This window comes from Lates calcarifer, linkage group LG16_LG22, assembly GCF_001640805.2.
Source record: "Lates calcarifer isolate ASB-BC8 linkage group LG16_LG22, TLL_Latcal_v3, whole genome shotgun sequence".
Lineage (NCBI taxonomy): Eukaryota > Metazoa > Chordata > Actinopteri > Centropomidae > Lates > Lates calcarifer.
In genome coordinates this window covers 21,582,761-21,595,737 of record NC_066848.1, presented here as the reverse complement: position 1 = coordinate 21,595,737, position 12,977 = coordinate 21,582,761, and the positions used below count along the sequence as shown (strand labels likewise).

The following is a 12,977-nucleotide window of genomic DNA, read 5'->3' as shown; positions in this document are numbered from 1 at the left end:
TTGATACATTAAGATTTCTTAGGGCTTATGCCACAAAGTGCGGTCAGTTGGATTGTATTACTGGTAATAGTTCAGTCTACAGCTGTCTGATAATACTGGTGTGTATTATTGGGCAGAGATCTCTCAGTACTGACTTGTCACCCAGCTCAGACTGCTCATCAAAGCTCATCATGTGTTGTCACCTTAACACACACTTTACACACTAGTCCATTCATTCTCTCTGTTACTAACAGCTGTGGTTGTGGAGCAGCACTCAGCAGGGGGGCAGGGTGAGGTGGATACCCTCCAACCCCCAACACACACACATGCGCGCACAGACTCACACACACACAAACTCTTTGCCTTTTCCACACTATACCAGCTGTTGCTTTCCCCAGACCCTGTGCCCCCATTAATTATTTAGTTCTGAAAGGCAGGCAACCATATACACTCACAAATACACACCTGACACACACACACACACAGAGAGAGAGAGAGAGAGAGAGAGAGAGAGAGAGAGCAGAGAAGTCTCTCCTGATGCAGCTTACTTAACTCATACATGGACCTGTCACGGTAGATTCATGCTATCAAATCTAATTAAGTATGCTCAGCTCCAAGTAACAGGTCCACTAATAATGAATGAAACAACACTTTAACTCATAGAGTCCATATTTGTAAGGTAAGACACTATAAACATGGTTTGTAAGGACTTGTTCTATCATCAGTTTTGATTTGGGTACAAATGTTAGTGGTATGGATGACAGAGCGTGTGAATGTAGATCAAAGATCAGTCAGTCATGTACTACTGAACAGCCTTCAAACAACAGCAAATACTTATGAACTGGGAAAGTGGCACTCCAAAGCACTCAGTGTTCTCCACTGTTCTTTTTTAAAGGATTGGTTTGGCCCCTCCATACAGATGCACTAGTATGCACTAACTGATTCCTGTTATTGTATTTTCTGTAATCATACTTTCTTTTGATGTGATGTTATAATGTCACAAAAACAGAAGCTGTAAAAATGAAACAGATACTTTTTGTTTGCAGCTGGGGGAAGTCAGATTTTCTCTTTGTCTGCAGTCACAGAGACTTGTCTGGCTTCCATAGGAGAAGTCAGAGCTAACAAAGCAGCAATGACCCAGCCTGGCCTCAGACAACACTGGCAATATGCAGATCTGCAGAGACTCTGAAGCACTAAAAAGACAAACAAGATGGAAGGGGTCAAAGGTCATGTTACAGCTGGACAGGCAGAAACACACACAAGACAAAGCTGAGATGCTGAAAGGCATTCCTCAGTCTCCCAGCTCAGTCTGTTCTCATCGCTAAACAGCTCCTGATCCACAGTGGTATTAGTTGGACCACTTGAACCAACCACAACATTATAATACATCAATGATTTAACACACTCAGAGAAGCCAATTACTATTATAACCATCATCATTATTTTTACAGCTATCATTACTATCATTCAATCATTGATATCTCTATGCTTGTAGGAGCAGTTATTTAGTCAGTTAACTGATTAAAAACTGGACGAGCTGTTTTTGTGACATGTATGTGTTGAATAGAATTATCTCAGTAGACCCAGGGTATAGAGCTCTCTGGCAATGGGTCTGGACTGGCCTATCCTCTGTCCTCTGTCACACTTGACATAATCAACACTACAGAAATGGCTTTTCACAAATGCTGGGCACATTCACCATCATCCCATCCTTTTGCAGTGCAATTGTGTCAGCAGGTTTTTTTCAAAAGGTCAAAAGACTAAATGTTTCACATAAGTAATTGTGTTATTGTAATTTTTCTTTACAAATTAAGTATCTGAATACTTCCAGCACTGCATTTGTGTGTGTGTGTGTGTGTGTGTGTGTGTGTGTGTGTGTGTGTGTATGTGTGTGTGTGTGTGTGTGTGTGTGTGTGTGTGTGTGTGTGTGTGTGTGTGTGTGCATGTGCAGCTCTACATTCAAAAAGTCCATTAGTTTGTCACCTTAGGAAGTTTGTATATGCTGAGGTTAATAGTGATAATGTACTAATGAAAACAATAATCTTTCCTACTCACACCTTTACCACTGTTTATTTTGGTTGCTAGACTGGAGTCAGCCAGCACCCCCCTCATTACTGTTGATAACCCACACTGTGTTTCATGCCCTGCAGTAACAGAAGAACAGCTGTGCAGTGACTGGCAGACATATTGGCAGGTACAACCATTTTCCCTGTTTACATGAAGATTATCTAAACTATGTCATAATGATACAGACATATCTTGAATGTGTTGGAACCTGACTTGTGTACAATTACTTCTGTGGATCAGTTTATAACTGTGGAATGATAAACATGTATCTAATGTTTAAGGAAAAAGACAGATATCATATGATATGATTCTCACATCATCAGGGCTGTTAGATTTTTGGAAACTCTTACTTGAGAAGACACTAAGATTTTTCTTTAGGGTAAAAACATAGATTTTATATAAAAAACAAAGCTCTGTGGTTGTTTTTAATGTGTTTTTCAGTTTGCAGCGGTACACTGTTTTGAGTGTGCTTTTATTGCGGTTATGTGCAAAACATGACCGTGTGTATTAGTCTGCTGAGGATTAGCAGGAAAGAACCAACTACTTCATCGGCATATCTGGAAGAAAACTTAAATACTGTCAGTGTGATTTATCAATACACTTTATTTATTTTTCTGTGTGTGTGTGTGTGTGTGTCAGAGGTCTTGAAGGTTTGAAGTTTCACTCAGGCTTCTGTCCTTCTGTCTTTCTCCAAAATAAAAGCTCTTTGTTGTCATGAGCACAAACACAGGGTCTCTCTCTCATTCTCTTGGACCCCACATGCAACAAGGATGTCCTCGATCAAGAAGCAGGGTCCTTCTTCCTGCTCCCTCAAGAGCTTTCTGGCAACACCCCCTAAAACAGTCCTGTGTTACAGCCTCCCTCACTGCTCAATGTTGCCTGTCACCCAGTAAATTTTGGATATTGTTGAATACATCTATCCTGTTCTGGAACTTCATCGTACTGTCCACACTGTCACAAATGACATTAAGGTCAGACAGTCTATAAATCTTGAGCAGAAACAACTGAAAGCCTTGGCAAACAGTGTGTCCTTTCTGGTCCAGTTCCCACATCAAGGAAAGGCTATGAGAATAGTAGCTGCAGAATGTCTGCATTGCGACTGATCATTACTTCCTCAGTCATTTTGATTCATTCTGGTGAAGGAGAGATCTCTTCAAACATGAAAACCTCAACCCCAATAGAAGGAGCACAAGCTGACTAGAAATTAGAATCATCTCACACTAGCAGTGGCATCAGGTGACTGACTAACCCCACACAAATCTCTTAATCCCTCCCCTGTATCTTACATCATTAGTAGTTCTCCACAGCAGGCCACATACTCATCTACCTCACAGATCTGCATGCTAATAATTATTTGATGCTCATCAGTTTTGCTTTGCTCAGTGTCAGGTCAGCAGCTAACAAACCTTTTATATGCAATAATCTCATTGCATCTTACAACATTGTTTTTTTCTGAAACATGGTTGTCAGTTGGTGAGTCGTCCCACATGTTGAATGCTAGTCCACGGCAGGTTTCACAGAAGAATATTCATCATGCCCGAATATGGAAATAATCAGATTCTATGTGATTTTTATGCAATGCCCTAAGAATCCCCTAGTGTGGGATACCACACTTGAATCTACCACTTTTTTTTTTTTTTTTATCTTGAAGTCATGAACAATAAGGGCCACACCCTGGATCTGCTCTTAAATTTACAAAATAAAGTCTTATGTAGAGAACTTACTTCAGTTAATACCTCATTTTCCAGTACCAGTCCTGTGTTATACCAGTCCCTCACACTTGTATTTTTCATACCTCATCAGTAAGAAACTTTTGCCAACCCCTGCCTCTCCTGATCTCCAGGTCAGCTCTTCAGTGAACACAACTATTTTGAATTATTTTAATTCTGCTTGTGTAAACCAAAGTGAACATTGCTCCTTTGAGGCTTAAGAAAGGTAAAACACCCTCTCAGTCTTCTCAGTCATAACAATGTATACTGTTAAATAAAGAAAACTTATAAAGCAGAATGCAAATAAGATGTATATGATCTCATAGCTAAATATAAAGATGACTCCAGACACTTTTACAGTATTAATAACCACAATACAGACCCTCTCCCAGTTTTAATTGAGCACTCAGTTAAGAAATGCAGAGAGTTCATATAATAATAAGGTTCATGCTGTTAGGAACTCAATTACCCTGCACCTTAGTAACATTTAAATCAGTCACTGCTAAGCATTTAACCATTATCATCACTAGGATGATTATCTTAGCAACTCCTCATCTGGTCATGTACTTCAATAGTTTCACCATCTCTCGACCCATCCATCCTAACTAACTATCAGGTGCAGTTTAAGAGTGCCTCAAGGTTCAGTCTTTGGCCCTTCACTATTCTCTGTTTATACTTTACCTCCAGGTCAAATCTTTCAGAAGCACCCTATTGGTTTCCATTTTTATGTAGATGACTCCCACATCTATTTCTCATTTGACTCCAACAACACAACCCAATTGAGCATAATACAATCCTGTTTTAAAGATTTTAAAAAGTGGCTCTCAAAACCTTTTCAGTTAAACTATGAAAAATCAGATGTTTTTAATCACAGGTCCAGACTCAGTGTGCACATTTCCCCTTTCCATTACTGTAACAAACTGTATTCCTGTCTTAGCAAATACAATCTGTTCTAAATTTCACAGGTAACCTAACCCAGTAAAAGAATCCACTTAGCATACCTGTCACGTCTCAACTCTCATCCATCCAAGTGTTTCCTTGTTGTCGTTCCCCTGTTTTTCCTTGTGTCTTTGCCCTTTTGTCTGTCTGTCTCTCTCTCTCTCTCTCTCTCTCTCTCTGTCTCTCTCTCTGTCTCTCTCTCTGTCTCTGTGTGTGTGTGTGTGTGTGTGTTGGTGGTGTGATGTAGCACTGATCACCTGGCTGTTCTGCTAACCCGATCCTTATTTTTAATCAGTACTTGCAGTATAAGAACCTCAGCTCTTCATTCCCCATATGAGTCTTCATTAAAATTCATCTGCTTGTTCATCTACATTAAGTGTATATGTCTGCTTCTTGGGTCCTAAGGTAAATTATTACAAGGATGTCACACCTAACCCCAACCCTACATTTGTTACCTATACATTTCAGAAGTGATTTAAAAATGTTAAAGATTACTTTTAAGGTTTGTTTGGGATTGCTGCACTAGAAGTGTAGATCACTGTGGATGAACTGATTTTGGCACAGAATCAAGTCCACACTTCTCCCAGTGCAGAGACAGCTGTGTACAGCACACACTTCCAGGTGAGGAATGTGCAGAGAACACTACACGGGCAGACAGTGGCAGGAGCATGCATGATTCTGTTCATGAGGACAGAAGGTGAACACAAACTGTTTCCAGCTGTGAAAATAAACTATACATTGTGTAAAATGTGTCTTTTTCCAGAGGACACCTAAAGGAAAAAGTTTTTGTCATTTAATTAAAGTAACTATAAATAATATTTTTAGAAAAATGTGAAAGCAGTCTGATTCTCAGTCACGTGGATTATGGTATTTTCAGCGCTATATTAAACTGGGAACTGGACTTGCTTGAGGTTCTTGAATATGTTTCACCTCTCATCTGACAGGCTTTTTCACTTATAACTGACTAGTGGGGAGACCAGGAGTGAAAGGAGTCTCTGGTAATGATGAAACTACAGAGAATAATCAGCTGAATCTGCTGCTACCCTCAGCTTTATAATGAACTTCAGCTCATTGTTCATCTGTCTGGATCACAACTTTACTGTTCTAGTTCACTCTCACTGATCTCACAGCATCATTTTCAGGCCGCAGCTGGCAGCTGAAAAAGCTCAGGAGGCTCATGTTGCTCTGCTGGATGTGGAAATAAAATACCATTTGCTAACAAGTCAGTAAATCCAAAGTTAAGACCCCATAGTGGTTTCAGAAGCTGTTCAACCACTGAACAAACATGTCTAATGAAGTATACTGGCCACTTAACCCTGCACGCCCTCCTTTTCATTTAACCCTTTCTCCTTAGAGAGTGCCTGTCAGTGCAGTATGAAATAGGCACTTGTAGTGTTTTTTACAGAGGTATAGTAAGTATCATTAGCTTATTTGATAGTCTATTCATTATTTAATCACAACTCATCAATGGTTTTAAGTGGTCACAAGATGCCAATCACTGATCTACATTACATGGCATAACAGAAGTCTATTGATACTGGTTTGAGTGCAGCTGTGACTGTGACCTTTATATCTCATCAGTCCAGGTGTTTCTTTTCATGAAGTGAGGTTTGTTACTTTCCATATCTGCCTGAACTGGACACATTTCAAATCTAAGTTTCATGGTGTCAGTGTGTGGGTGTGTTGTTTGCTCTTATAAAGCTGAACCTGATCTTATTAGACATGGCACCTACTCTAATACATGCTGACGCTGCATCCACACCTAACATGCCCTCAGACACAGGCTGATGTTATGACTTGCCCTGCATTCTCTTTGAATGTCAAGTAGCCATGGGCCAACTGCCAGAAGAACAGAGAGGAAACTGGAAGCTACATTTCTTTATCACTGTCACTGGCAGAACATGCTAACACCACGCAACAACAGGAGTGATCTGAAATATATGAGTACAATCAGTCTGACATTATTGTTTGTAATCAAGATTCTTTTCAATTCAAGATTCAAGATTCAAGATTCAAGAAGCTTTATTTATCCTGAGGGAAATTGCTGTGCACCAGTTGCAATACAGAGGTGGAAAAGTAATACAGTGTGAAGAGACAGTAGGAATAAATCATAAAATAAAATAAAATAAAGTAAAATAAAATAAAATAAAGGCTAAAATAAATAAACAAGTAACTAAATGCAACAAAATGCCACAAAGATTCCAGTAATGTAGGTATATACAATATACAACAATACAAACTATAAACTTAGTAGCATAGTTGAAATAAAATAAGTACAAGTGAAATAAAATTAGTACAAGAAGTAAAGTGAAATGGGTAAAAGTGATAAAGTGGCATCTTGGCCTCAGGACACAGGGTCTCCACTGTCCCTCTCGCAAAAAGAGAGAGAGCCACTGTTGCTGGCTGCTGCTCGACACAGCGCCGGCAGGATTTTCTTTTACCATCCATTGTTGGTGTTGTTTCTTTTTTGTTTGTTTGTTTGTTTGTTTTGAAACTCTTTAAGCTGCATGTGTGACATCAGATTGATGAATGCCTGGTGTAGTGCCCTGAGCTCTCTCAGACAGATTTGGAGGATGAAATCCATTTTTGTCTGTAAGTTGTTCACATGCACTGTGATGCTAATCAAAGTGAGTATATAATTAGTACAAAAAATGGATTTTTAAGGCTGACACTGCCATCAATATGTGAGTTGAATAATAGACTATAATATAGACCCCACCTCTCACATGTCAGCTGGGATGATTGAAAAAAATCAAGAAAGAAAAACAGTCTACATGTAATTTATTATTGAAAAAAAATGTCTTGTTGTGAATTTACAGTTGCTGGTACCTTTGGTAATGCTTTCAAGGGATTCCCTGAGACACTGTGTTCACAAGCCCAAAGAAGGTCACAGTGACTTTAACCTTTAAGAATCAGTTCATCCCTGAGTCCAAGTGAATGTTTGCACCAAGTTTGAAGAAATTCCTTTAAGACATTACTGAGATATTGCATTTTATGAGAATGGGATGAATACACAGACAGATGGAGAACCTGAAAACACAGTGCCTGCAGCTGTCACAGGTGTGAAGGCACAACACGCCATTCTGAACTGTGATGCCATGTCCAAACCAGACAAAAATGGCCTTTTCATAACAAATTACAGCTCTGCATTTAGCTTTTGGATCTCACTTTTTATTCGGCTAAATATGTTGCCTTGATCATGGCTGGATTTATCTGTTAGGGGTCTTTTGTGCAAAATATGTAGCACATAGGCACATGGCCTCTCTTCAGGACAGGGCCACAAATATATTATGGGGCCAGAGATATGCAATTAATTAAATTACCAAAAGCCAACTGACACACAGTGAATGTGTGAATTTTGGGGCTCTTAGTGGTCAGTTGCCCACTTTGCTGAGCTCCAGACTTTGCCATCCATGCAAACCACAGGTATACAAAATCCCATTTTGTACTAATATTCATGCTTCACAGTGCATGTGAACATCCTCCAAATCTGTCTGAGAGAGCTCAGGGCACTACACCAGGCATTCCAGCATTAAACATATTTTCTACTGTATGCTGGGGAGGACAGATTGGTATTTCTTTTGTCAGAACTGGGGCAGACCCCCCCACCCCCGTCTGCACTACCGTCTAATAAATTCCCACTAACTTCTTATTCCTCATAATAATAATAATAGTAATAACAGTAATAGCAATAATAGCAGTAGCGAAAGTATAGTATGTTCCCATACTAGATGATTTCCTGTTACAAGTCCATTTCTATCGTCAGATTATTATGTGCAAAACCATTTATGAGAATTACGACAGCGCTTGAATGTGACTGGCAGACTGCTACACGTGGGTTTTACGACACTGAATTGCTGTTTACGGCGAAACATGGCGCTGCACAGATGAGCTAGGTGAAGGACTGAGACCCTGAGGTGAAGTCTGCTGGCTTCTTCATCCTCTCGCTACATTAACAGTTTAGACACGGCTCTTCCCTCGGCCAACCCTCCACTGTAGAGCAGCCAGGGTTTAGAAGGCATCATGGCGGCGCAGGGAGGCGTCCTGTTCCAGGAGAAGGTCAGCAGGCTACTCAGCAGACAGGGCGGAAAACCAGTGCTGAAACCAAACAGGCCTTTGACTCTTCAAGATTCTGTAGCTAACCGCAAACTCAAGAAAGGAGGTAGGGATGCTTGGCCAGGCCGCTGTCATTGTTCTCATTCATACTGTTCAGCAAGACGTTAACATTAGTCAGACCAAAACGCAGTGTTAAACTGTTAAGCGACAAGAATCGGACAGTAGCGGTACAGATTTCTCATGAAGTATAGATTGGTAGACATGCTGTATAGGTTTATTGTTTATTGTTTATTGTTAATAACCAAATGGGAGTGTTTATATTTGTTTTAGGCTACAGTGAATGCCGTATATGTCAACTCAAACGTCCAATATGTTTGTGAAGCAGTGCTGGTCTAATACTGATGTGTCGCACAGTGGGACACACATGGTGTCTGCAGGACTCGCGACGTCTTAAAAGGCATCCGTTTAGGATTCGTCAGAAGGTGTTAACACGTCTTATATAGAATGCACATGGTTTTCACGCTTAGTAAACAGTTCTAGGGCCAGTTGTACAGACTGACAGGACAAGTGCTGAGAATACAGGAGCTCTCAGTTCAGAGCTTTTAGGCTGATTTAAAAGTTTAAAATGATGATTTGATGGTACTTCACTTTTTTAATTGCTAGATTCAGACAAATCTGATCGCCAACTGTCTGACATTTGCCCTCGGCATACCAAGCTGACTGTTAGCTGCCTCCTTGATAATCAAGGAGACGCACCACTAGTTGCAGTGAACTTATCAACTAGACAACAGCAGATTTAATGTTAAACAACTAATGAAGCACAGTAGAATCCGCAGTCACCAGCTTAAATGCTTCACCTTGTATGGCTTATTAAGACACAGTTAGTTATCTACATCAAATTGAACTAAAGAGTAAACATGAAGTCTTCTCTCCACAGAGGCCACCTGTATCACAGAGATGTCAGTCCTGATGGCCTGTTGGAAGCAGAACAACTTTGTGGACAGTCTGTGCTCAAATGAGATGAATACTTTCTACAGTTGTGTTAAAAAGGCTCAGGTATGTTAACTTAGTACAATGTTTTTATTACTGATAGAACTGATAGACAAAACTACATAAGCTAAACATCCATCTGTGTGTGTGTTTACAGTTGCGCTGACTGTGCAGCAGATTGTAGGGAAGGTCATTAGGCCTGCTAACATACAACAGATTCCAGCTGCTTCCTGGGAGGAGGCAGAACAAAATCTCCTCTTCCTGTGTCACCCACAAGTACAAAATGCTGTGTGCTTCAGAATTGTCCCTCTGCATGAAACAACATGTATAGGGTTACAACTTAATACTTTTTCATAACTGATTAATTATTTGGCTTCTATAACATCAGAAAACTGTTGAAAAATCCCATAATAATCTCCTAGAGCCCAAGATGCTGTCATTAAACAGCTTGTTTTGTCCAACCAACAGTCCAAAACCATCAGAGATTCATTTTATTCTAATGTTAAAGTAAGGAAAAGCTGCAAATTTATGCCTGCTGTTTGAGAAGACAGAAACAGATGTGTGTTCTTAAGTACAGTGCTTGAGTAAATGTAGTTCATTATGTTTCACCACTAATGACCAACTAACAAAACACAAAATAAAAAATTGATAAAGTGAGAAAACTACCATTTGAGAGAGAAACTGGCAAAACAGGAGAAAAATTAGAATTTAAAGAGGGAAGGTTCTTATTTGAGTTATTAGTGATTAATCAGTTACTAATCAATTTCTGTTTGGAATGTTATCAGTTAACATCCGATTGACTCAGGCAGTGCAAATAAGGTGTAACATTATTCGTGCATCACTGGGACATTGGTTTCCATGTGTGTGGCTGCTTTCAGCAGCAAGACTAGGCCAGTTACAGTTAACATGGTCTAAATGGTCCAGAACCAGAGGATCACTGTATTGAAAAGCTGGTAACAGAGAAACAGACAAGAAGGTAGTTTTGCAGGGACTGTAAAATGTAAGAGTTACTGAGGTTACGGTCTTATACTGAAATCCATTCAGTCTTTTGGGTTTCTTGTACTGGGATAATTGACAGTTGATAATTTATTGTCCTGCGTTCAATAACTTCCACTGATACCCTTCAAATATTTATTGTATTGATTTGACTTTTTGACTTTTTTTTTATTTCTTATGACTAATCTTTTTGATATGAGAATGCTGTGAAATGACATAGTTAACATTTGAAGTAAAGATAGACTTTGATTATGGCTTAGATAAGCTAAACCTGCTTTCATACATGCACTGTAACTCTGAACTCGGCACATTCCCTGCAGGAGCTGATATGTTGCAATGCAAAATTCTGAATCAGTTAGATTGGATATTAAACAGACGTTACCCTGCCAGCGCCCTATAGCATATAGTGTGTGTAATGTCCAATTGAGCTGGTCATTGTCCAGAGAATTCGCAGCATGTGAGTGGACATGTTGATGATGTTTCTGTCATGCCTCCTGCACGCTCTACCCAGGTTGCCACTCCTTGCCTAAACCAAACCAAGTATTTCCAGTGGGTGAGAACACATCTGACACTAATGTTCTCCTGTTGAGTGCTACATGTGTGAAAAAGCAACTGATTCTCAAAACATTGTTTGGAGTTCATCTGAGAAAATGGCCTAAGAGTCAGAGTTCATATACGTGTCTGAATTCATCTGAAGCACAAGACTCTTAAGTTCTTAACAATGTTAAGAACATGTAGTGTTTCCCCTAGGCTGACTTCTTGTGTGGGGTTGGGTGCTGTTGTGCACCTGTAACAGCAAGAGAGCTGCTGGTGCTCTGGCCAGAACTAGCTTCTCTATAACCAGCAGCAGAGCTGCTAGCATCCTCGCCACTGTGGCCAGACTGTGCACATTTAAAAAACGCTGATATTTTGGTCTGACTTTCAGACACGTGGGTCAACATCTGTCCTCCCTTAGATGGATTTCTAACATTTATTGGAAAGCTTTTACTGCACTTAATGTAATGAGTTGTCAGCCTGTCGCTCCTTTGTGTGTGTTTTAGCCTCACCCCATACACACAACAAACAGAAACAGAAAGCTGACACTGACATGAGTTCTGGGTAAATTCATATGTTTTTCAAATCAAAGCGCTGAGCTCCATCCACTCCAGATGTTGCCTGCTTGAAGAATGCAACTGTCATAAGGACATTTTATTGTGAAAATCAAAAGTGGAACAATACAAAAAACTTTCCGTATTATAAAATCCCAGCACAGTGCAGACCTGTAGCTGAGCTTAGAGCTGAGCTGCTGTGGATTCTTAATATGGCAGGACTCAGTACGTCTGCTAACTCATCAGTTAGGCTGAGCTCTTTAAAAACAGTTTCCCTCTCATTACTCTGCCATGTTTTACTGTTTTTTTTTTTTTTTTTTGTCATTTGGCTGTATTGGTCAGCAGGTATCACTGATTGTTACCATGGAAACCTAGCTCTTATGTGTGAGTTAGTATGTGCTCAACACTGTCAGAGTTGGACACATAAATAATGTCTGGCTCCCACTTCATCGTTCATGTTTGCTGACCTGACCTGAGTGTCTGAGTGCTGAGGCACACTCCCATTCTGTGCTGCTGATGTGTTTCCTAGTTGTATTTCAATAAACACATAACTCATTGAAAAGCTCTGGTAACAAATCACCTTCCTCTTTCAGGCTGCTATGAAGAATAAATCCGAGCAGACCAGCATCCAGGGAGGCCGTCTGCACCCAAAACAAGCCACAGCCCTGCTGAAGAGATACCCCAACCAACACACTGAGATCTAGGAAGCAAGCTTTTTCATTCATTTGTCCTAGAACTTTGTTTCATCCAGTTTCATGGCGTTAAAGTGTTGTCAGTTACTGTGTGACTGAACAATGAGATACTATATACATTTATTAAATGAATAAAGCAAGGAGCAAATCACTTTTTAACACAAACATGCCACACTACTCTTTCAGTCTCTAACTGTAGGTTTCCTAAGGTTATTCAATGATTTAATCACCTCATATTCAGGTATTTGAGTGGCATGGTGGTATACATACACAGCAAGAAGGTTCTGGGTTTGATTCCCAGTCCAGCCAGGGATTTTCTCTGTGGAGTTTGCATGTTCTCCCTGGGCCTGTGTAGGGTGCTCTCCAGGTACTCTGGCTTCCTCCCACAGTCCAAAGACATGCAGGTTAACTGGTGTCTCTAAATTATCCATAGGTGAGAATACGAGTGTGAATAGGTTGTT

The 12,977-nt window shown here is 40.1% G+C and overlaps 1 protein-coding gene across 1 annotated transcript; it reads left to right on the top strand.

Annotated features, from left to right (window-relative positions):
- The first annotated feature begins 8,540 nt into the window (after positions 1–8,540).
- chchd1 (coiled-coil-helix-coiled-coil-helix domain containing 1) lies at positions 8,541–12,681 on the top strand. Its single transcript, XM_018694418.2, has 3 exons — positions 8,541–8,856; positions 9,688–9,806; positions 12,418–12,681. The coding sequence occupies exons 1-3, from the start codon at positions 8,718–8,720 to the stop codon at positions 12,526–12,528; spliced, it is 369 nt and encodes a 122-aa protein (XP_018549934.1). The 5' UTR covers positions 8,541–8,717; the 3' UTR covers positions 12,529–12,681.
- Positions 12,682–12,977: the final 296 nt, after the last annotated feature.